Below are 25205 nucleotides of genomic sequence, written 5' to 3'. Positions count from 1 at the left end.
TTTTTTTTGGCGTAGAGAGGTCTTCCAAAGGAATGCGTAGATGTTCTATAGATAGTAAAACTACCTGTTGATAAGCAACTGATTGCTATGGTTAGGTTTAGGGTTAAGGTCAGAATGAAGGGTAAAGTTTAGGGTTTGTAGACAGTTCAAATGTTACTAATAGTAAGTAGATCATCCGTCAAGCAGATAAACAAACCATTTCGGGACACTCAATATAAAGTGTTACCCAATTCTATACACGACAAACGACTGTCATATTGTACTGTACCCTGGTAAAACCCAACCCATACCAGTGATGAGACTGAAGAGGGATTGGATATGGGCGCGGTCCTTAAAGTAGGATCGGCTCAGGCTGTTCCAAATGACGTCTGACACCTTCTTCACCAGTTCCCTGCTGGACCCACCAGCGGGCCTCCGGTACTGGGACAGGTCCACTGCGCCCCGTATCTGGGCCGTGAAGCGCTCGTGCAGGGCGGAGATCATCCCCAACTCCACAGTGGGAAAGCAGGAGTTTGGAGAATCTGGCTCCAAAGGCTCGAAGCGCACCCCGGGGACATTTGTGGGTATGACCCGGTTCACGGCCAGGAAGTGTTCTACAAAGCCCAGGACCAGCGAGAGGAGAGCCAGGTCCGGTTCAGGTTTGCGCAGCTCGGCGTCGAACAGGGCCACCACGCCGTCGATCCCCTTCAGGGGAAAGTGCTTTTTCTGGGCGGAGTGCAGCCCCATGCTGACCCCCCCCTCTCTCCTGCGCCACAGCTCAATCACTCACTAGGAAGGGGTGTCTTCTCTACTCTCAGCTGCTGTGATGTCATAGGGCTGGTTGGGGGCAATATGGAAATCAGTAACAACACACTTATAAATCGCTAATGCTCCTGCGAAAAGAATCAGTGATCTTGTAGGGCCTTTTCCCCTTAATGAAAATAAATACAGAATAAATTCAACTAGACTACGTTGCTTAAGACAAGTGGGCGTGGCACTAATCCACGGATTCATTCATTACACGAAATGTTCAAAAACAAACTGATGGAGAAAACAAATACTGATCCTACAAAAATGGGATACAGTAGGAAAGAACGTTAAAATTAGCAATCCGGATTATAGCCATAGCTAACTAGAAAGATATCGAGCTAACTAGGTGAGATAACTCGTTAAAGCTATCCCCACACAACACAAAATAAGTACAATATATACGATAAATGTCTTGTTAAGGCCAATTTCAAGATGAGGAAATTGATTATACGCACAACAGCCGCATGCCACTTCTATAGAATAAGCAACAATATGTAAAATAATTTACAATACGGCTAGCTAAGCTACAACGCTACGCTAGCAATACTCATTCCGAAATGTAAAACTGCATTGAAATAAAACTCTGTGAATTTCAATCCCGTTACAAATATGCTCAAACTCTTAACCCACCGCTACAATTACAAATATTTTAAAATACATATAATACGCACCCTTTTGTTGAAAGCTGCACCCGCGTGTTTTTGTTTGTGCCTTGCTTTTGCCGCGCAGTTCAATGACTGTGTTCGGTCTGTTCAAACGTGTCAGAACTAGGACATTTGGCGCGCCTTCATAAAGCGCAAAGATACAAACAGACGTTTTATCTAGATCGCTGAACGATGTCAGTTAAGTCTAAGTGTTTGTAGATCTAGAAAGTTGGGCTTCCAGCGCCCAGTTTAAACGTGTTTGAACAAGCTTCCTTGTGTCTGGTCTCCGCGGTCTCTGTAGTCTTATCGATTGAGCAGCTGCATGTATGGAGATGTAGTTCAATATTGCGCCATGTTTGCTGAACTATACATTTTCTAAAAAGGATCACCAGCAGAGGGCAACAGTATAACGCTATATTGATATGTTGTTACAAAATGGCAAGTTTATGACAAATATTACATAATGGAAGCAAGTGGACACCCCCCATGTGAAATGAAATGACCTTGCAAAACAACGTTCCAGGGGAATGTTTTCAGACTATAGTATGTATTACGTAGATAGATCGACCGTGAAAACATATTTTCCAATTAAGATAAAACCGTTCTAGGCAATACACTTTTCAACATTTCAAAATAAGTTTCAATTTGTAGCAACTGAAACGGTTAGCAAACATTAAAAAAAAACTGTATACATGCATAAATGCACGGCCGAGCTCATTTAGAACCAATCTTATATAATGCAACCTAGTAGTCCTCCGGACATCTTGGGATAGGCTATTTTTTACCGTAATTTGATATTGAATACGATGGGCTTCATTTTAATATAGCCTAGCCTAATCTCTTCATAGTCCTATTTGCATTATCAAAATAACTAAAATAGAATCATGTTAACGCGGTAAAATGCAATAAAAATAGTATTTCTAGCATAAATGTTATGCCTAAACTACAATATAATGTAATGTTGGCCTGAAACACAATGTTGTGTATTGCCCTTTAAGTGAGCGAACGTCAAATGTCCGCCTTGCAGTGGCTGGTTCTAGCCCTCCACAGTCAACCGCGCTTCAGTACTTGGTACGTGCGCGTGAAGGTGCACAGGTTCGGTGACACTGCGTCCCGCTCGTGGGGAATACGAGGAAACTGGGAAAAACTTTTAAGGACAGCAATAACAGACAAAACACCGCGTAGCATATTATCGCTGCCATCGTGCAAAATTGTTTGAATTTATAGGAAAATGGCAGATCCAATGACCCAGTCCGCCCAGATATCGTCGTCGCCTGGGCTTGCAGATGGACAGAACTCTGTTGCGGCCAAAGACTCAAAAATGTCCGGTAAGGTATAGATGTCATTCAACAGAAACGTTGAAATGGTTAAGGTAGAAAATGTGTTCATACCAACTTTAAACCTGCACGGCTATGCCTTGACGTAAAGTAGCCCATTGCTATAATTTAGACTTATGAGCTTTTAGGACAGTTAAGGGGACATTGAAAGGCTTAGCCAGGGCATTTATTTGTTGGATACGATAAGTATTATGACATCTTGTCGGACACTTGACGTGGAAGTTGTTGAACAGGTAGCATAGCCCCTGCCGTATAAGCCAAAATTAGGTATGTTTTACAATATTATTTACTTTAAAATGTGTTATATCCCCAATTTAAGACAATTTGCTCCACTAGGAAACACCCACGGTAGACCATGAAACAAACGACGCGCCACACTGGCAAGAGAAAAATTTCTAGAACCGATTGTTGGCTTGAGAAACACGCACCATGATTTGATGTAACGCCATAGCAGTCGTCCCCAGTTGGTTGCGAGACCTCGTGTGTTGTAATTTGAGTGATTAGCCAAGGTTCCCTTTAAACGAACTTTTAATATATATTTTTTTTTATCAGACGGGGAACCCAAACACCGCGACACATTTTATAACCTCTTCGGGTCGCGGTGGAATCGTAACCTGCTGCGGCGACGGTAATCTGCAGTGCAGATGCATTGTTACTGGGCAACGGAAAATGAAGGGAGGACCTCTTAAAGGCGCGCTGTGTTTTTCCTGTTGCCAAAATCGCATTTTGTCCAATTCGACATTGGTAAACAAACCCATGCGAGAAGATTGGCGCTTCTCGTTACAATCCATGTCATTCGTTTGCAAAGCTGCATTGATTATTTCATCTGTTTTTATCGTTGTATACATGTTTTGCAGAGTACATAATCAAAACAAAGGCGGTCTCTGCGAACCATCTTCAAGCTTTTGTTTATTGTCCTTCAGGGAGGGGCTTTTCAAATCGATTATTTCATTTATTCAGATCAACATGTTTAGCTAGTATCTTTTGGGGAGTATTTTTGGAGCCTATATACCCTAATACAGCTTGATTGTCAAGTGCTGATGACCCAGTAAAGCGTAATTTAACCCGTTAAACAAATAAAAGTGGCGTAACCAGAATATTAGCCAATAATGTTCAATCTGCGTTGAAAATTACACTTGGTTGACATACAAACAATGCATTGGAGGTTTATGATGAGAAACCCCTCTGAAATGTAGTTTACGTTTAATTTAATTAACTTTTAATAAATAGTTTTCCCCCAGGAAAATTAAACCTACAAGCCACTTTTTCAAGCTTTTACTTGTCTGTCTCATTCTTTAATGTTACCTGGGTCACACCCACTCAGACCAGTTCTGATGTATAGGGGCTTTGTCACAGATGTCTGTTCCTGGTTATTAGGTGTTACCATTTCCTCCACCTTACCTGTGTTGTATGTTAGTCATGGTGTCCTCTTGGAGCTACTGACATACAGTGTCAGATGACATGGCAGAGTTAACATTTTGCCTTGTCTAGAAAACCAAAAACTGAGAAATCCAATGATGCTAGCAGAAATTTCAACTGATGGCACTGGTGCACCAAGCAGTTCAGAGCGGTCATTCTATTGTGTAATGTACTTTGCTATCATGCTAGCTGTTAATGTCAAGTTTTGGCTACCAGCCAGTCCCCAAAAAGAATAGTTCCTTCACAACACACTAGCACCGGTTGCTAAGGAAGTAGCAGAGAGATCAGCCTGAGGAAATCTCAAGCCGCAAGATCTCCGGTTCATTTGTAGGCTATTGAGTCTGTTGATTGTCAGGGTAATTTAGTTGAATGAAAAACACCCTCTGCATTCCTTTCATTGCCTTCAAGGTGGAAGAATGTCATAATGTATGTCTCCTCTGTGATAGACTTGACAAAATAATGTTTAAACTCGGAATAACTCAAGAAATACACTTCATTGCGATCAAGCTGTCGCATAGAGTTGATCAGGTTGTTGACTGTGGCCTGTGGAATGTTGTTCCACTCCTCTTCAATGGCTGTGCAACGTTGCTGGATATTGGCAGGACCTGGAACACACTGTTGTATACGCTGATCCAGATCATCCCAAACATGCTCAATGGGTGACATGTCCGGTACGTATGCTGGCCATGCAAGAACTGGGATGTTTTCAGCTTCCAGGAATTGTGTACGGATCCTTGCAACATGGGGCCGTGCATTATCATGCTGGAACATGAGGTGATGGTCATGGATGAATGGCACAACAATGGGCCTCAGGATCTCGTCACGGTATCTCTGTGCATTCAAAATGCCATCAATAAAATGCACCTGTGTTCATTGTCCATAACACACGCCTGCCCATACCATAACCTGACCGCCACCATGGGCCACTCAAACCACAACTTTGACATCAGCAAACCGCTCACCCACACAATGCCATACACACTCTGCCATCTGCCCTGTACAGTGAAAACCGGGATTCATCTGTGAAGAGAACCTCTCCATAGTGCCAGACGCCATCAAATGTGAGCATTTGCCCACTCAAGTCGGTTACAACGACGAACTGCAGTCAGGTTGAGACCCAGATGAGGATGACGAGCATGCAGATGAGCTTCCCTGAGACTGTTTCTGACAGTTTGTGCTGAAATTCTTTGGTTCTCCAAACCGATTATTGCAGCAGCTGTCTGGGTGGCTGGTCTCAGACGATCTTGGAGGTGAAGTTGCTGGATGTGGAGGACCTGGGCTGGTGTGGTTACACATGGTCTGTGGTTGTGAGGCCGGTTGGATGTTCTGCCAAATTCTCTGAAACGCATTTGGAGACGGCTTATGGTAGAGAAATGAAGATACCATTCACGGGCAACAGCTCTGGTGGACATTCCTGCAGTCAGTATGCCAATTGCACGCTCCCTCAACTTGTGACATCTGTGGCCTTGTGCTGTGTGATGAAACTGCACATTTTAGAGTGGCCTTTTATTGGGGGCAGCCTAATGCACACCTGTGCAATAATCATGGTGTCTAAACAGCATCTTGATATGGCACACCTGTGAGGTGGATGGATCATCTCGGCAAAGAAGTGCTCACTAACACAGATTTGGACAGATTCGTCAACAATGTTTGAAGTAGGCCTTTTGTGTACCCAGGGAGAGCCTTAGATCTTTGAGTTCAGCTCATGATAAACGGGGGGCAAAAACAAGTGTTGCGTTTTATAATTTTGTTCCGTGTAGCTCCAGATGAAGTCGTAGCACTGCCGGTAAAACCAAATCAACCACTAGACTGAAGATGCGTTGCTGGAGCGCATCGATAGGGTCACTGTCCGTTGCCCGCTCTAAACCCGGTGCTCCACCGGCTCTCCGGTTTCCTAGGCTATGGGTATTTGATCTGGATCCGCAGCTGTTCTTAAATCCTATAGAGCGCCGCCAAGGTCAGTGACTACAGAGCGGTACACGTTTACTATACCAGGCATGTGACGTTCCAAGCAACGCTAGATCTACAGCTGCATGACTGTCGAGGGAGCCCTTCGGACTGGGGGTTCTTATCAGACGAAACCCCCGATTTTTCCCTGAGTAGGGAATCAATATTCTGCTGGTTTTCGGGTGAGCGCATTAAGATGCCGTGAAACGGAATGAAGGGAGACGAATGATCCAGGGCCCAGGACTGTGCGCTGAGAAGCCTGCAGATTAGGCCCCGGTCGGGGGTTTGTGTGCGGGAATGTGGTGAGAACACAGGGTACTTTTGGCTCCCTCTCTGTGCCCCTCTCATTTTCCTCCTGCTCTCTCCTGCCCCTAGTTTTTTTTCCCCCTCTTGCTGGCCAGCACCCTGCCTGGGTGGACAATAAAATCTCTAAGGTCAGTGAATCGGGCTGAGGCAGCAAGCTGGTGCCCGGGGGTTTCGAGTGACATGACTCGACTCTCCTCGGGATGGGACCAACATGACTGGGATTCCATGTTAGTCCCTGCTCCAGTTGAGTACTGCCAGTGCCCCCCCCCCCCCCAACCCCTACCCCCCTTGAGAGGCCCACATCCAGGTATAATCATATAGTTCCAATGTCACCCATAGATTTGTCACACGGCTGGGCTGTATCAGCGAGTGTTTACACCTACCAGGGATAGCCAACCTTGTTCCTGGAGAGCCACAGGATTTTGTTGGATCTGACCGGGGGTATTTCAGCCCGAAGTAGTTCATGTATTTGCACAATAACGCCAATGTTTTCGGGGTGGTTTGGAAATTTAATCAAAAGAAGACTAGCGTTGACTCATGGCTGATCGCTAGCCTAGCTGAAGGTGTGGCTTAGTGAGAGTAGCTTTGGGAGAGTCTGGGTGCGTTCCACTAGGAGGAATGCTGCACGGCAAGGTCTTGCCAGATGTTTTCTTGGTGGCGGTGTCACTTCGTTTAACCAACGCATTAATTGAACCTTCCCTTATCGCCTGCGGCGCCCTCCACGATCCCCAGGTTGTGCTGCTAATCTGTGCACTCCCAGGTTGATATTCAAAGGACCTGCTAGATGGCTCTAATGCCACACAAAGGCTGTTCTTGTTCTTCAAGATCACATGGGATGGGAATATTAGGCAGAGAAATGCTCTGGCTTACATAATTGCCCGGCAAGTGAGTGCAATGTGAGCCTGAAGCCTGGAAGGCGCCGCATACAGTCAAAACACGGGAGATGTGTGTACATGGAAGATGCCGTCCAATTGTCTCTTACAGACGGAGTGCAGTTGTCGGATGTGTCGTCACTGTTTGTGTGTGGTGAAATAAAAAATAGTTTGTCGTCTGCTTAGTCATGTATCTGTTATTGTCTTGTCCTTGCTTGCATAGGAAACGCTAAGTGCATGGATTCAGTTGATCCTAGTTGTTTGCTGGTAGTGAAGAGGATGCTAACAGTTGCATGTTAGTAATGTCTTTCACTGTCTCTTCTGACACAGCCTGGGTTAAGGAACACAGAGTATTATACAGGTGATATAGGTTTGAATGGGGAGAAGTCCTCCTGCTTATATTTGGTTGTTTTGTTAATGTATAAGTTTGGGGACGGGGTGGGTAAGGGTTGTCATGGGGATGGGGTGGGTTATTTCCTGCTGTTGTAGGATGTTCATTCTTCTGTCTTTTTTGATTTTTTCAGATTCCTTTCTTTCCTCTTCGCCTGTATCTCTCATTCAGTCTCCTCAAGGCAAGTGTATGGTTCTCTTACGCTGCTCGCCTGCTACCCTCAGACCTTCCTCTACCTGTCCCCCTCCCCCCCTCCCCGTCCTCTCTTGCTCGGCTGCCGCAGTAATGCCTTCCATGCTGCTCTCTAGTGGCCCTGTCCTATCGCAGAACCCACCAAGAACTTCATACCACGGAGGCCTGCGAAAGAAACCTGCAACCCATCACCCCCCCGCACCACGTAGTTTTCAAACGACCTCTCCCTCTAGAACCCCTGCGACGGTTTCCCATCTTTTTCCAGTGTTGCTGACCCTTTGGCTCCTCCTCTAATTGCAGTTTTGCAGGGTAGGGAAGCTTCTCCCTCGTTCTGCGTTTGGACATTTGGGGATTTGTTTTAATTACTAGCTGCAGAAACAGACCACGCTCCTTTTTTGGTTTAGTGAGATTATGTACTCAAACAAAAACCACTAGTGCTTTTTTTATCATTCGCCAAGGCCTTCTGAAACCCCCAGAAGCCCCTGCTACCACTTGTTACCGTCCTCAGAAAATGGGCCAGACCTACCAAAAAGCGGGGGGGGGGGAGCAGCATCTCCACTCCCCACAGAATGACGGCAAGCTGATCAGTCAACACTCTTTACTGCCGGCTCTGCACCGTGCCGCAACGTTATTTAGGTTAACAGCACTGTAGGTCCAAGATAATCCCAAGATTGCCGATAATTTTATTTTAAGAAAGCGGAGACGAGTTCAAGTTCACTCTGCGTGCGCGCGGAGCATAAAACTCTAAGAATGGCTCCGGTTGGTTGTCTCTGGAGGGGGGCTCCCAAGTGTCCTTGTATAGATGTCCCCTTCCCCGAGGCCTTAGGCCCTATCTCTTGGAGCCCCCCCCCCCCCCCCCCCCCACTAACCCAGAACCTGTACCAACACTGAAGGATGGGGCACTGAGGAGGGATGGACCCATCGCTGCTCTGTGGGATCCAGGTCAGGGTGCGAGCCCTCCATCCTGGCTGCTTAGTGCCTCGCCACCTCTGCTTATGGCTTCTCCGGCTTTTTGCATGTCACCTCTGCTGGAGCCTAATCGTAGGTTTTATTTTAAGGTATTTTCATTTATTGTTTTAAACCATTTTTTTTGTTTGCTCATTTAGATTTTTGCCTTTTCAGGTCATTTTCTACAACCCATCTGTGCCAGTATTTTACATTTACACCATGTGTTTGTAGGCCTGTGTAGTAACCAGTTGAATGGGTAGGATAGGAAGTGTTACACTTAAGCTGGGCGAGATTACCAGAATCTGCCTGTCTAGTGCTAGGATATGCACTCAGTCCAACACTGTGATCCAATCATACACACACTGAGTGACACATTCCTTGGACCGGTTTTCTTCATCACTGATTGGATCGGGTATACCCAATGGAATTTGATCTCATCTGGTACTGCGATGACAACTATTCTGCACCGAAGGTTATTATACCGGGTTCACGCTCTTTCAGACATGTTGTGGCCTACTAGCATCGCTGCCGTGGAATGGACTTTAGACGGGCAATATCCTCTTGCCTTTTTAGTGCATACCCAACATGTAGTTCTAGTCCTTTTAAAGATGTCTAGCTTTTGCTTGACTTGCTAAGCTGTGATCCCTACCGGAATTTCTGGAACGCTGTGTCTGATCCCAAAGGCTATTTGAGTCTTTGTCGTAGTGTCAGAATGATTGAGACCACAACTTCGTCATATAGAGGTTGCCTTGCAAGGCATATAATGTTTTGTGAGATAGTTGGTGTGTGTTAAATAGGGCATTTGAAAGTGGAATTGGTTGTGTCCCTTTTGGAAGCCCACGTACTTCAGAAATCTTGCTGAATTTACTTAATTACTGTGGGGAGATTTAGTAAAAGGGAGTGGACTTAGTGATGCTGTGATTGGAGGATGAAGATTAGTATTAATAATTGTTTCAAAACTGTTCAGTTTGAAAACTGTAAATGAAACTTCCCTTTGTCAGTGCTTCTTCTTAGGTTTTGTGCAGTTATTAGTTGTCTGTTTTGGGTTTGTATTAGTGGTCTTTTGGGTGTTTAGGTTTGGCATTAGTGGTCTTTTGGGGTGTTCTGGGTTGGTATTTTAGTGGTCTTTTGGGGTGTTCTGGGTTGGTATTTTAGTGGTCTTTTGGGGTGTTCTGGGTTGGTATTTTAGTGGCCTTTTGGGGTGTTCTGGGTTGGTATTTTAGTGGCCTTTTGGGGTGTTCTGGGTTGGTATTTTAGTGGCCTTTTGGGGTGTTCTGGGTTGGTATTTTAGTGGCCTTTTGGGGTGTTCTGGGTTGGTATTTTAGTGGTCTTTGGGGTGTTCTGGCTTGTGCAGGTATTAGTGATTCTAATCAAGGAGTGTTGGCTCCCTATGGCCTCTGGTTATTTTCAGTGGTAGCCCGTTTTGGCTTTGTTTGTTAGTGTATAGCCAAAATACTACATCGCTTTCAGCTAGCGATCTACTTGTGTATGTGGCCCAGTTTGAACAATGCATAATGGGCCTCAATGTGCTGTGAAGGCGGGGGTCCAAACCCAGACAAAGTCTACCAGTGAGTTGTGTACCAATAAACAACATGTCCCCAGTGTGCGGGGGTTCAGGGTAGCCCCTGGGGGAACCAACTGAAAATAAATCCATACTACATCTGATTCAACAAATTATCTGGGTAGTTGGTGAAAAACTTTCATATGAAGTAAATGCTATTGATTTATTATTTTTTTCTTCTTCTTCTTCTTCTGGCTAATTGATACAGATGATACCCAAAGGAGGACCGGCTGTTTGTCAGAACGTTGGTATGAATAAAATATTTAACATGGGGTAGGCGTAGGTAAGATGGCCACTGATGTGTCCGTCACATCAGCTGTACCGTGAGGGAATGGCGATTGGATTAACAGTCTTTGTCATGTGATTAGCACAGGGTGATTTCGTTATTTGGGAGATCCCTGTGCAGTTTGTCACTGTCCTGGTTATCTGGAGGCCTACGTTTGGTGTTGAGTCACGATGTCTTCCTGGTGTGTGCGTGATGGAGTCCAGAGTTTTGGTCAAGCATGTCCTCTACAGTTGAGACCAGTCCTATTGACCCATAACTTTTTTAATGAATTTCCTCTTTTCTATTGGTCATATTTTGGGCTCTTGGTAAGTGTAGATTACAGGTATGAGTCATTTTAGAACATACAAAATATTGGATTTATGTTCAACTGCTTGATTTCAAATGCTACACAGTTGACAAGATTATGATGCAGTGCATACATAGGGCTAATATATTGTCTGCATCACTTACACAGACAGCTGTAGTATCTGCACAACATGAAGAGAATTCCCATTGGTATGTAGGCGTAGAGTTTGTGTTCAAATGGGACCCACAGCTGAATGAGTTGTCAAATAAGGTGCTAATTAGGTCACTATATAAATAACATCATATTTAATCTTCTGCTTCCTATCAGACTGCAGTCACATGACTTGAACTCCAGATCTAGCCTGTGAGAGGCAGTGTGAGTTAATGGTGAATGTTTCTCCATAGGTGACCATTTCTGTTAATCCCCTGGTCTTTGGGAGTCCTCTAGAGAACTGACGGCACAACGGTTCTCAAAAGGTTGATATTGCCCGGATAGAAGAAGGAAGGCCGGGGAGGAGCACTGTGTTTTTACACTATCTCTTCCTTCAGATGTGTTAAGATTGAGTCAATATGCAAACCGCTAAACACCCCAGTGCTTTTGCGTTAAGAGTTGTGTACAACATACCAAACACAGTACCTGATTAACCAAACTCCGGGCCGTGTTCTAGGTGGCCGACCTTACATTTTATTGAAATAAGAATGCGTATACACAAGGCTTAGTACTGTATACATATGCAATTTTATTTTGGTTGGTGTTTCTTCATTTTGACCATACAAGTCATTTCCAATGTTGCCTCATTGAAAAATGCTCTTCAATGGCAACCACTGAAGATGTTAGGTCAGCATGCTGACTGACAGCCTCATTCATTACTGCCAGGTACGCCGTCCCATGCTATGCATGACTGCTTGAGCTGCAACAAAATGGCATCCGCCAAATTAAGTGCATGGGAGTTGGAGTGTGTCTGTGATTTTTATTACCTACCTCCTGTTCCCCTTTTCCCTTCCTTGCCTCTGTGCATGGCCGATGCAGACAAAAAGGTGGTGCTGGGCTCTGACAAACCCTGCCCAGAAGGTGTGGCCACCTCACTTCGCTTCACCGGGCCTTCTCAGCCCGGCTCGTTTTCCCCTGCGAACCACGGGCGTGACGCGTCATCGGGTTTGCCTGACGGTAAGCCGGATGATTCGCCGGTCGTAACGTCCCCAGTGTCTGAGAGGATAAAGGCTCTAGAAGCCCTGGCAGCCAAAAAGAAGGAGCCAGAGCTGAAGAACGAAGGGGGCTTCCCCCACTTCAAAGAACGTCACTATGAGAAGTCTGCTCCTGAGGTGATTGCAGAGACCACCTCACCTTTCCAGAAGAAGGGAGCATCCACCGATCAGGAATCGCCAGAATCCCCATTTGAGGTCCTGGGGGAAGCTCGACAAGGGAGCGAGTTTGAAGACACTGCAGACTGGATGAGAGCTCACTTGCCACCTGTGCCGGCCTTCGAAGACAAAGAATATACAAGCAAAGATGATGTGTCAGAGAATGGTGGCAAATTCAAGGAGGTGAAAGTGGCAGATAAAGTGGTGCCTGACATTTCGGAAGCATTTGCATGTGTCCCTGATGCTTTCATGGACTCTCCCATTGAAGGTCCTCAACAGAAAAATCTGTTCAAAGACCCTGGGCAGCACTCTAGTGTTGAGGAAGAATCTGAATTTGACCTGAGCTTTCTACCTACAGCTTACATGACTGAAACCCAAGGTCCCCTTGACGTTGAGCTGCCTGCCTCACCTGCCCCTCCTGCAGGTTTTGACACACACTCTCCCCCTCCCTCTCCCCCACCTCCCTCTGACTCTGAAGAGAAGGTCTCGAAGAATAAACAGGTCCCATGGGGGGGTGACCTGGAGCCCCCAGAGGTTGTCGAAGCTGACAGCTCCGGAGACTCCGATGACACTGTCATTGAGGATGCCGCCTCCATCCCTGCTTCCTCCCTCCAATCCATTCCTGACACCTCTTCGTCAGGTGATGCTGTACCTGCACCCAACCCCTCTGTTCCCTCTGTCCCTACTGAAGAAAAGGAAACCCTGCCAGCAAAGCAGCCAATGCGTGTACCTACCATTAATGTAATTGAGACAGATGAGCCAAATTACAGTGATATGGAGATGGAAATGGAGGAGGAGGAGGAGCAGGAGGAGGAAAGTTGTGAAGTTGTGAAAGACTCATCAAAGTACTCCGTGCAAGAGGCACCAAAAACCCCTGAGCCACAACCAAATGTGACTGAAAACAAATCGTCCAACATTCCACCATTAGAATATCAGGGTTACTCTCCTCCCTCCTCTCCTGTTGATTCTGATGCAGAATACTCACCAAAACACAAGATACTTAAATCCGAATACGATCCAGATAGTCAGACTGTGCCGTCTAATGATGGGTTGCAAAGTAGTGATGTGACAAAAGACTCAAGTTCTGATTCACAGAGACAGAAAGTGGAGTCTGAGAAATCCCAGACATCCAATGAGTCTAATGAAAAGTCTACCCCCAACACTGGCAAACCATCAGAGAAAGCCACAGAGAACCTTTCAGACTTTCCTGACTACGATGACGATGACTGGTCAGCTGATGCCAGAGACATCTTGTTTAAATCTAGCTCTGGTGACAACACTGCTGAGCAACTTCCTTTTGAAGAGAAGCTAGGGGAGTCGTTTGCTGAAAACTCTGATCTTAAAGATGATTATATACAGACAAATGAGCTTTCAAAATCCAACAACACACTGGAAGGCTCAGTCCTTGAACACGACAGAGAATCTCTTGATGAAGACCCACGACTCTCCATTGATGATTCCATTGGCGACAAAGGGCTGAACGTTGATGCCGTGCCTGAACCTCCTCAGGATCAAATCTCTGAGATCCATATTGGACAACCACTTCCTCAAAACAATGCAACCACAGTGGAGGAGGATATCACCTCAGTGGATGAAGAGGACTCTTTCCCCAAGCCAGTTGGAGGCCAGCCGTCTCCCAGGGAGTTTCCCAGAGATCCATTCTCCTCTTTCCAGAGTGAACCGCCTGGCAGCGACATTGAGCCATTCACTGAGAATAAACTTGTTGGTGACATTCTCGCAAATAGCATGGCCTACAGCCAGACCCTCCCTCCTCAGGACGCTGGGACAAAGGACACTAAAGCGGGACACCATTCGCCGGACAACACCAGTGACCCAGAAAGCATTGAACCGGACTGCTCTGTTGCTGGTGCCACAGACAGCTTTGTTGAGTTCATGAGGGAGTGCCTGAAGTCACGGCAGGACGAAGATCCAGGAGACCTCCGACAGGGTCTCGCGGCCCAGGATGAGTGTCCTCAAACGGGCGCTCCCCCCTCCCAATCCTCACCAACCGTGGTCATGGATTTGGAGCAGGAACGCCTCACTATTGATGCCCTCAAAGAGTTGGGAAGCAGCCAAGAAGAGGACGACCCTCAGTCTGGCATCGTGGCCTCTGAGAAATCTCTGTCTTCCGTTACCTCGGCTACAACTGACCAGCTTCCCCAAAACAAGCCTGCTTCCGACAGCACGTATTCCGAGGAGGTAGAGGCCATCGACGTGTGGGTAGCCGAGGCCTACCACCTTGCGGAGCATGTCTTGACCGCAATACTAACCCACTTTTCAGGTAACAAGCCTTCTCTCTGGGCTCTATGCCTGCTCACCTCACGCAAGCAAAACACAATGAGCACACTCTCTGAAACCCCTCCCCCTGTCACTTGCACTTCTCTCCCAGCTTGTGGCCGTCCTATTCAGATTGAGGACACTAACTATATAACACACAGCTGCGTGTGTGAGACCTTAATGACTTTCGATTGGCTGTCCTTACACAATGTCATGGCTGTATTTACGTAAGCGCAACGCTGCCTTTTTCTCTTACAGTCAAGCCCGCTGGAGGCCTTCATGCTGTCAGTTCAGTAACCAAAGTCCAAAGAGTCAAAACCATATTGTCCTGGGTGATGTATGAACATGACGGCCGTGTTCTAAAACGATCCCCTTCCTATTTGAGGCTTTGACCCTGTGCTAACCCCCTCCCCCATGTCCTTGCAAGAGGGGCGGTAATCCAGGTCAGACAGTGGGTGGTGGGGGGAGTTGAAACATGGAGTCCCGGTGTCGGCATGGAGTGTCAGATGGAACAGTCAATCCACCAGTGTTAGGTTTCTGCTTTTGATGCAACTTTCTGCAGGGCCCTTACACAGGACTGGAGACTATCATTTCAGAGGCATCTACATTTAGTAATCTAGCAGATGGGCTGTTTGCCTAAAAGATGTACGGCCTGACGGATTTGGGAAAATTGTGCGTAAAAACGTCATATTCCTGGGTCGCTGTAGCCGGCTCTCTGATGTCTGTGCTCGGATTAATGGTCACTGCTCATCCCTTTATGTGACGTTGTGTCTACAGGCTCGGGCTGGGAGGCACAGTGCCAACCTCCCTAATTAGCTCGACGTTACGAGGGCTCTTTGTGCCCTCCTGTCCAGTCCTCTTGAGTCGTGACACGGCCCTCCCTCTCTTCTATGGAAAATTACATGCGTAGAATATTAGGTTTTTCCTTTTTGGCCGGTGACCTCATTTTCAGATGCTTCATTAAATTCTTACATTTCTTGCTATGCCACCAGGTAAAAAAAAAAAGGAAAAAAGTGCTGTATTCAGCCACCGTTTACAAACCAGTCTGATTAACGGAGTAGTCCTGTTCATTATGTCTAAAGGGGTTCTGAATGAGGTTTTCCTACTATATCAGGAAGGGAGGTCATAATATTTGGTATCTAAAACCATTAAGATAAAGCCATATTTGGAGGGAACAAGAAATACTCTATTGTGACGACCGGTTTTTGCAATCAGGGTCTTGGTACCAATTGCATTTGATGTAGTTCACATTTGTTTTACCTGTAACTGTGTGATCTGAGTCGCTGCCTTCAGTGAACACATGCGGTCTCTTCTCAGTCAGAACCATAAAAAGCCAAATAACTTTCTCAAATAAAGTTTCTCTCTTTTCATGTCCCGCCTCACGTCACTGTTGTTGTGCGTGTGTGATCGTCTACCCGGGGGCAGGTTATCCCTCTAAACCCCAGTGAGTAGCAGAGCAGCCCACCCGAACCAGGGACCACTTCCCATTATTTGCTTGTTTAATCCAAACGCAAGTGCGAAACCTGCCGTACGGACTGGAGTTGACGCCAGACACTCAAACAAACGCATACTAGCAGTGGGCTTACCATCGCCGCAGGCGTGTTCTAGTGCTTTAGGTCATTGCTGAGGCAACCGGACACTCCGGGGGAAACTCTAGTGCCTGCAGACGGAGAGATTTATAACTAGGTATTCCTGTTTACTACTGTTTGTACAAGGTGCTTTTGCACAATGTTAGAGGCTTGAGGAATGTTGGGCGGTTTCCCTTTCAGACCTATGCCTCTGCTAGTTGCTATGCTATTGCAGTCATCGTTCTGTGGTATTGTGGCCCAACCAGGGTGCGGAACCCCTGGCTGGATGAGTAAAGTTTACATTAGTAAGTGGAACTACCTGTTTTAGCTGGCTCAGCTCGATTTTCTGCACCTACGACAGAGTGGGCATACCACTTAGCCATCCAAGGGCCTTGTTACTTTCCTACCAAACAAAAAAACTGTGCTCTAATTAAACGGAGCTAACAGAAATCCCTGAAAAACCAACAGAAAATGGGAAGGGATCAAAATAATTCTGTAAAGGCATCCACGGGGTATAAATGATTTGTAACCAATAAATATTGCCAAAAGTGAACAAGATCAAAAGTGAACAACAATACCCAAGTTTCAGGCTTTGTGGATTTCAGATCAAAGTGGCAGAGAACCACTAAACCACACATCAAAGTAGTAAAGAACCACTGGAGACGTCACTCTCAATTCTGTGAATTCCAATGGAATCACTGTTTCCTGTTTTTAAATATTAGTCGGGCCTAGTGAATAATATCTTGATTTATGATGCATAGCCAGCACTGTGAAACCCAGTGTATCGAACTAGCGGCAATCTAATGAATAAATAGATATTAAAAAAAAAATGTGAGCAAATGACTACATCAGGCAATATGCCTCTTAGTGAGTTGAATTAATCACAGCCCATAACCCCTTCACAAACACCTTTATCGCATTCTTGCGTGAATCTGTGATCCTCCTTAATATATGTTTTGCAGAGAAGGCTTTTTCTTCACTCCTGGGCTAGTTTTAAATTTTAGTTAACTGCCAGGCATTTTAAAGCAACTACTGGCTATGGCTACTGGGCAAAGTGCGCATCTTACCTTAAGTTTAAAACCTGTTAACTTATCCAATCCTTGTGTATATATAACCAAATCATGAACGGGAGCAGTAGAAAAACATTTTGAAAAAGCTCACCTCCAATTTGCTTCTTAAATTGGGGAATGTTTCAAAAGAAAATGGAGTGTGATGTAATACTGGTGGTGAGGATGACGTGGCCAATCGGAGAGCTGCTCGTATTAATGAGCTGTATAACCCCACAACACTCCAACACAGGAAAGATGAAAAATTTGAAGAACAAAAGACCAACCTCACTCACATTGTAATTCATTGAATGTCATGTTTCATGGGATGCTGGAAACATTGAGCAGTTTTAAAATTTTGGTTCAGTTAAGACATTCCGGTTATAGTAGGAAGATAAGATTTGTGTTAATCCGTCCCGCGCCTGTGTGGACTGGTAGGGTTAGGGCGGGGTGGGAGCCAGTCAGTTGGAAGGGAGTGGGTCATGTGAATGTTGGATTCAGACTTAACCAGCCGTGCGTGCGTGCGATCACCTAAGGTGTTTGACTCTTAATAAAGCTTTAGAGGCTGGTTTAGCTTCGCAGGAGTGAAAATGTCATCTCTGTAGCCAGGCAATGTTGTAATAGGGTCACACACTGACGCAAATATATTCACTGGACTCTCTCACACACACACACACACACACACTTGCGCACTGCCAAGCACGCAGCACAGTGTGGCGCCTGTACCTTTAAGAGCTGCTCTCTGCGCAGTGAGGTAGAAAGCAGGCCACTGCAGCTCTGCTACCACTGGGACCAACTCCTAGAGGGAGGGAGGGAGGGAGGGAGGGATAAGGAACTAGGGCTGTCAGCCAACAAGGCTGCCTCCCTGTGGGTACCAGCAAAGCATGATGGGAGGGACTCAGACCCCTGCAGAGTTGGTTGAGGAAACCCAGCTGGTTCACTGAGCACCACTCGTAAGGCAGCCAGGCAGAATGGTGACCAATGGAGTGCTGTCTGTCTTCCTCCAGTGGGGCCATGCTGATATTACAGTACATATTTTATATTTCTGGAAAACGATCAGTAACAATTTACAAATACTAAAGCTGATAGGATGTGAAACTAACCAGTCGCTGCAGTTTCACAACACATCTCCTGTTAACAGGATTTAGATAAATGAATAGACCACCCCCCCCTTTTTAAATTGTTGTTTTTACCACTCAGCTTTATTGTCCCATGACCACAACTGCTTACAAGCTGACGACATATGGTGGCATTATGGGTGGGTTGGCATGTCTTCCCTGCAGTAAGCCTGGACATGACCTGCTACACGTCTTCAGCGTTAGTCTTCTTGGCCAAATTATGCCATCTCTACACTTCAGTACATGCTACACACACACCTCAGTTTGCTAATTGTGGGAGGGCGGCATGCCAGAGTGTGTGTCTCTGTGTACCCGGGCTGAAACGCACAGTATCCCGGGACTGGAGCCTCCCCCACAACCCCCAGAGGCAAAGCCCCACGTAGGGTCAGCTATTCACACAAGGCTTCCTTAAATGGCCCTTTTCATGCAGAGGAAGAAGGGAGGCCAGTTGAACGTGCTATAGAACAGTGTTGCTACACACACACACACTATAATACAGGGAAGCTGTATTAATGCAATCCGTTATTCTTAGACTCAAAAAGGGGTAAAAGTAATTTTCTTGAAATATTGGTCAGCGGTCCGAGAACACCTTCAGCTGGTCAATATGTTTGTTGTGCTATAAGTAACTTTTTAAATTCTTCCCTCTTTTCTCCCTCCTAATCTCTCTTACACACACACACACACACACCCCTACCCTTCGGTCCTACACACCCCTTCCTTTCACCCACTACAGTCCAGGACCTGGTCCACTGGCGCGACCCCAAGAAGTCCGGCGTGGTGTTCGGCCTGTCCCTCCTCGCCCTCCTGTCCCTGGCGGCGTTCAGTGTGATCAGCGTCGTGTCCTACCTGCTCCTCGCCCTGCTCTGTGTCACCATCAGCTTCCGCATCTACAAGTCCGTCGTCCAGGCCGTGCAGAAGTCCAACGACGGCCACCCCTTCAAGTAAAGCCTCAGTCCTCAGGGAACGCGGTGACCCCCGCTGGACCGCTGGTCATGCGGCTGTCAGAATATGAACGGGCCAGGGGGAGTAGTGGGAGGCGGCGCGGGGTTTCATAGGGATGTCTTAAGTAGGGCACCACCAGGGAGAACTGTGTCGTCCAACTGTTTTGTGTCCTCGTCGCCGTGTTTTTGCGTGTAATCGTGTGTTTGTACGCGTGTCTCAATGCGTTGGTGACCGTACTACCTGCCGAAAACCCACAAGCTGCATGTTTGTGCGTGTCGACAGAGCCCTTATCCGAGGGAAGGGTTTTCTAATATTGACGTGAGTAGAACCGGCCTTCGCGGCTCCAGAACACGTCTGCGATGGGGGTTGTTTTCAGTGCAGAGCAGCAAGGCCCAGTCTGTGGGTTCCCCCCTTGGTTACAACCGCCACAGCAGGGGGAAGTACGCGTTTTAAAGGCCAGTCATCTGGGGTTAAACATATGGCATTTCTTTTTAGGTTTTTAAGATGAGACATTGTCAAGATGGGTGGGGTTTAATGCTGTGGTGGTGTTGAGCAGTGACAACCCAGTTGGAGAGACTGGAGACTTTTTTTACTGACCACTTACACATTGCAGCCAACATGTTGGGCAGATTGTCAGATTTGTCTTGGATGGGGTTGAGAACTGGAAATGGCTGCATGACATGAGTGAAATCGTCAAATGATTATATTCAAAGCAGCTTTGTTGAATTCTTTCTTTTTTTTTATTAGCTCTTAGCAGTCTCCGAGTGAAATTTTGGTTTAGCTGTTACCTTGTAGCAGGTTGGGTTAAAATGATCGACTAGAACTCTGGGCAGTGTTTAAGTGAACACTGCCCAGCAGGTTAGCCGGAGAAAATATCAAACTAAAGCAATTTGTTGGGTTAGCATTTAATGCATCGCAGAGGAGCCTGATTGGAGGTCACAGCATCACTCTCGCTGTGATTGGTCCTCCGCAGGGCTCTGATCGAGAAGGATGTCAGCGTTCCCCCCGAGACCTTCCGCAAGCATGTGGATGCCAGTCTGACCTACATCAACCGATTGCTCAAACAGCTGAGCCGCCTCTTCCTGGTGGAGGATCTCATCGACTCCCTGAAGGTGGGTTTATCTTGGCTGGGGACTTGTTTAGTGGTGTGGTGGTGACCTGGACTAAATCCGTTATGTATGTGGTGGACGTTAACCGAGGAGACGGACAAGACGATGCCCAACCGGTGACCGTCCTGCCTGGTTCCCATATGCCTGTGGCGCAGGAGAGGAGTGTTAGAAGGACAGAGCAGTCTTTTTATAACTCTCTCACTCACACTCTCTCACACACACACACATACACACACAGAGAACACTAAGCTATCCCTGCTGTATGTGTCTAAAATAAGCCTCTCCACCACCAACCCAGGTCATGAAACAACTGTAGCCTGGTCGTGTAGTAGTAACAACTCTAGCTTTGAGATCCTCATGGTGTGACTGTGGAAGAGGAAGGTCTCATGATACGGCTTCGTCATACATGACAGCAGCTCCACAACCCCACAGGCCCTGGGTCAGCAGCGCTGCTCTCAGCCAGTGTGAAGCAGAAGGTAGAGAACAGGAGGAGGCATATGCCCCCTCATTATAGCGCAGGCAACAGGGCCGGGAGAACTGTCGCCAGTCCATCCCCCAGCCAATCAGGTTGGAGAGCTTTTACTCCCACCCTGTTCAATCAACGTTCCTTCTCTGGTTGTGTGTCAAGGACATGTAGGGTCAGATTACCGTGCCTCCATACCCTGACTTTAACCGACACAGGCTTTAGAAAAATATAAAAATATTTGCCCCTAGATCTGGTTGTTAGGGGCAACCTCTTTGTGTGTGTGTGTGTGTGTGTGTGTGTTGCCCAGAGGGGCTGCATTCAGCAGAGAAACGTTCTCAAAGAAACGCAGCACGCAGAGCACCCACAGCTTTCTGTTCCATGTGACCGCATGGCGCCCGTTATGCTTTCACATTCGAACAGGCCCTAAGGCACCTCATGTTTTAACCACTGACTCAGTATGACATCACCGGGCTCTTATCAAGCCTTGTTTTTTTTTTTTCTGCCCCCCCCGACAGCTTGCAGTGGTGATGTGGTTGCTGACCTACGTGGGAGCCGTCTTTAATGGCATCACCATCTTCATCCTGGGTAAGTGGTCGCTGAGAAAAATGCAGGAAAAATGCATGTTTTAAACCAACTGGGGCATTTAAAGGTCAGAGAATATGCTGGAAAACCAATCACTGAAAATATTTAATAGAAAAGCAAATTGGATTTTTAAAGGGGTTAGTCCAGTCCAACTGGCCAGCTCAGGATCAAGCCTGCTAATGTGTGATTGACGTGATGGATGATACAGTCTGCGGACCCTTGGAGGAACAGACCGTTCCTTTGTCTGATTGGCCAATGGCCCACGGTTCTTCCAAACAGTCATGGATATTGATCTAAATTAATTTAATGGAAGCTTGCGCCATGCCGTTTTACCGGCTGCCAAATCCAAATTGGTTGTTTTGCTAGGGGGAATTCCTACTCGTGTCTCCCTGAAAGCAAAGTAATTGTGGTAGGATATGAATCCTCAGGGCCCTGCGAAGTACAGCTGTCGGTTGTTCCTGGTGTGTTATTTCAACGTGATTTGTCTTTCTCTTCCAGCCGACATCCTCCTCTTCACCGTGCCGCCCTTCTATGAGAAGTACAAGGTAAGAACCTGACCCTTGACCTTCTTTGTGGGTGGCTCACAAAAACTGGGATGATCAACTTTTTATATAAAACGTTTGAGTCATACAGGTGAATCATACAATGTACCGAGAGTTAGACCGGGGTATGTGGTTCTGGATCTACCCATGATGATGATGAGGGCGACATCTTACAGGCAAATAAGTCATCACCCACATTTCCGCTCCATGAGAACTCACCCGATGGCAGGGCTCTTTTAATCGTCGGAGAACATTTGCATCATTGTCTTTGCCGTCGCAGCACACTGGTCATGCAAAGTCAGTTTATTGACACAGTAACAAGATGTCTTTCACTGTCCAGTTTAATAAACAACTCTTAATTTTTTTTTTTTTTTTTTACATAATGATCCTCTATAACCATAAATTTTCCATGAACACAGTACTCCCATGTGACCACGGCAACCCGTAGTATCACAACCATAATATCCTAACTGTCATGGTGTCTTACCGTAAATGTCACTGCCGTCGTCTCTCCTCCACAGACCCAGATTGATCACTACATCGGAATTGCACGTACTCAAGTGAACACCACAATGGCCAAGTGAGTGACACCCCCCCCCCCCCAGCCATACTAATGCACTCCTCTGTGCCTAACTGAGCAGGCTGGCTACGGTTTAGTGTCTGTATAATTGTAGTTCACGCAGGTATGTGATTGCTGTGTTTGTCTTCTGTCTTCCAGGTTGCAAGAGAAACTTCCTGGAGCCATCAAGCGTACGAAAGCTGAATGATCGTTGCTTGGATGTCATCCTATTTGTCCCGTCTTCAACCGCTTCCATTCTCAGCCAGTGATCCCTTTTCCATCTTAACCCCCCCCCCCCCCCCCGCCACCCCCCCAGACCGCCAACCCGCTAGGTAGAACACAAATCTGAAATGCTACTCAATATTAAATGTAAAACGCGCAGCTTAACTAAAAGCATTTAGAAAAAGACCTGCGCTTATGGTGTTGACAGAACACACACCTCTAGGGGGAGGGAAGTGATTTTTAACGCCGACACAGAACGTCTTTCATTAATGCAGGGTCAGGAACTTATGACCTGGTTTCGTGTGGGATGGGTGGTGGTCTGGCAACAAAGCAAATGTCTGTACTGTTAACTCTACATTCAGCTGAAAGGAAGGAAAAAAGAGGTTAAAGAGGGAAAATGCAACTTATTCAAAGTAACTTTTGGGTGTAAATTGTGGCTAGTCTTTCTACTGCTCTCTAACTCTCGGTCTGTGGCAGTTGTATGGATAAACAAAACATAATTAGCGATTGGAACGTGATGATAACAATAATTCACTGTTACAGACCAGCCTGTTACGGCTTTGTGTTTCGTTCACTTTAAAGGCAGTTGTCTTTTTTTTGTTTTGTTTGCAATGCACTGAACTTTTTAATTGTTAACTTTTAAATCCCCAGAGCAGGTTGAAATAAAAGGATTGTAACACTGAACCAGCTGTAATACTTCTGATGTAGTTCACGCTGTAGTATTTGGATGCGTTTGGTTAAAGGTTTCTGCATCCAGTGTCCACATCTCCAGCAGATGTCCTCAGTCTGTTTTCTAAAAACACCTGTTAGTATTGCTTTTATAAAAGGGTAAACTCCCTCTTACCATGGTCAACCTTTTTGTTTTGTTTTAAGTCAACAATGTCAGTTTTACATTCACCTGTAAATTATTACTATTATTGATATTATAATTATAATTATTATTATTACTACTAATAGGATTGCTGCTTTTGACTCCCTTTAGCTTTTTAAAAGCTTCACAGAAGCTTCATAGAGCCTCATAACTGCTTGGTATCTTCAGTGAGGCCTCTTGGGGAAGCTGTCAGGTTTTTGTTCCCTTTTTTGGAGTTAGCTGAAAAGACAACAGAACGATAGATGCAGACCTAGACGTTATCTAGTGCCTGTTGTAATGGTCTTGTTTTGTTTTGAATAGAAACATCACTCATTATAGGCAGTATGCTATTTTTGTTTATAAGATCATTATTTGTGAATGCTTCAATGATCGTTTAATTTCAATAAAAAAACAGCCATCTATTTTAGCGCTACTCAAATCTCTGTATTGGCCAAGTGTCTTCAAAAAGGGATTTGTAAAAGCAGTTGAAAATGAATGGTGTATAAATAAAATGGACGTTCCAGCTTCTTTTGTGACCGTCAGCGCTCTGAGACATTGTGCCCAAAGTGAGTTTGCGTGTCACTTGTAATTCTTGGAGCAACCCCTCCTTTCACAACGGATCGCCACCAGAAATCAAACAATACTGCTGTGACGTGGGCTGTACAGTGATCAGTCTCACATTGCCTCAGTGCATTAACTACTGCTCATGTCTGTTAACCGCTGAAGTTTACCCAGCAACGTCCATTGAACATTCCTTCCCATGCATGTGAACACATGTTGTCAGTGGTCGCAATTCGCTCACAATCTGGTTCCTGTTTGCATGCGTGTTTCTATATATCCAACTCCGCTGCGGTTAATCACAAACCACTTGAAACTGGATTGACTTGCTTTATTGGGGGTGAAGACTGTGTTAATTCATTAACTAACCTCAATTTACCAACTCAAGCTAATAGACATGTTTGTTCTGGATGTTGTTTTCTCTCACACACACACTCACTCACTCACTCACTCGCAGTTGAACGTATCTTATGTCTTGAAACCACTGTGTCCTTGTGATGCTGGGATAATTAAACTTTGCTGACAACCTCACAATTAGGTGTTCCAGTCAGGCTTGTCAGGGGTGCTCCACTTCTTAAAACTTTCATTGGAGGTGATCTTACTTAGGATTTCGATAGGTTATAATGCGAAACTCACACTTTAGATACAATGTCTTTTTTTTTTTCTTTTCTTTTTTTACAGCGCTTTATTCTTCCAGAGAGTGTTACAAATACTGTAAGTCTACATGCATATTTTTTTTTAAATCTAGTTTCCTTGATGCATGTAGCTTTTCTCATTTTCACTGGTTGGTTATAATTTTGTCTTTGGGAAGGGTGGGAGGGGATTGACGGGAGTGTTGTTTCATATTTCTCTTTGGCATTCTCTGTTTTGCTTTTTACTCTCTTGGTAACTACGTGTGTTAAATAACATCTCCGCAGTGATTGTTAGCAATTACGTTAGTTTGGATATTTTGGAGCTTTGGAGAAGAAGAGAATTTTGTCCCTGTACCGATGTCAAAGTGGAATTAATAAAAAATGTCAAAGGAAAA

At 45.8% G+C, this 25205-nt stretch overlaps 2 protein-coding genes across 7 annotated transcripts in view; one reads left to right on the top strand and one right to left on the bottom strand.

The window, feature by feature from the left end:
* men1 (multiple endocrine neoplasia I) overlaps positions 1 to 3453 on the bottom strand; it is an 8566-nt gene extending 5113 nt beyond the window's left edge. Inside the window, exons 1-2 of one of the 4 annotated variants that reach the window (XM_010887939.5) lie at positions 3199 to 3453; positions 291 to 816 (exon numbers count right to left, since the gene is read on the bottom strand). In XM_010887939.5, coding sequence (XP_010886241.1) covers positions 291 to 726 — 436 coding nt within the window. In that variant the 5' untranslated portion in view covers positions 727 to 816; positions 3199 to 3453. Of the gene's footprint in view, positions 1 to 290; positions 817 to 1460; positions 2124 to 3198 lie in introns of those variants that run through there. The other 3 variants (XM_010887940.5, XM_010887938.4, XM_010887941.4) reach the window with 3 other exon arrangements.
* Positions 2415 to 25205, top strand: rtn3 (reticulon 3). Of its 3 annotated transcripts, XM_029117461.2 has the most exons (9): positions 2415 to 2761; positions 7839 to 7886; positions 12008 to 14620; positions 19082 to 19289; positions 20264 to 20402; positions 21381 to 21450; positions 21946 to 21992; positions 22511 to 22569; positions 22708 to 25205. In XM_029117461.2, exons 1-9 carry the CDS (start codon positions 2665 to 2667, stop codon positions 22754 to 22756), a joined length of 3330 nt encoding a protein of 1109 aa, XP_028973294.2. In that variant the 5' UTR covers positions 2415 to 2664; the 3' UTR covers positions 22757 to 25205. The 3 variants fall into 3 exon arrangements, with proteins under 3 accessions (XP_028973294.2, XP_028973295.2, XP_028973296.2); XM_029117462.2 differs by lacking the exon at positions 12008 to 14620 and having other exon boundaries at positions 2468 to 2761; XM_029117463.2 differs by lacking the exons at positions 7839 to 7886; positions 12008 to 14620 and having other exon boundaries at positions 2470 to 2761.

Source organism: Esox lucius, chromosome 24 (assembly GCF_011004845.1).
Source record: "Esox lucius isolate fEsoLuc1 chromosome 24, fEsoLuc1.pri, whole genome shotgun sequence".
Lineage (NCBI taxonomy): Eukaryota > Metazoa > Chordata > Actinopteri > Esociformes > Esocidae > Esox > Esox lucius.
This window is presented reverse-complemented; position numbering and strand designations above follow the sequence as displayed.

Coding starts and splice junctions, on each gene's coding strand:
- rtn3 (XM_029117461.2), top strand. CDS start 2,665: ATGGCAGATCCAATGACCCAGTCCGCCCAGATATCGTCGTCGCCTGGG. Junction 19,290..20,263: donor AACGACGGCCACCCCTTCAA/GTAAAGCCTCAG, acceptor GGTCCTCCGCAG/GGCTCTGATCGAGAAGGATG. Junction 21,993..22,510: donor CCTTCTATGAGAAGTACAAG/GTAAGAACCTGA, acceptor TCTCCTCCACAG/ACCCAGATTGATCACTACAT.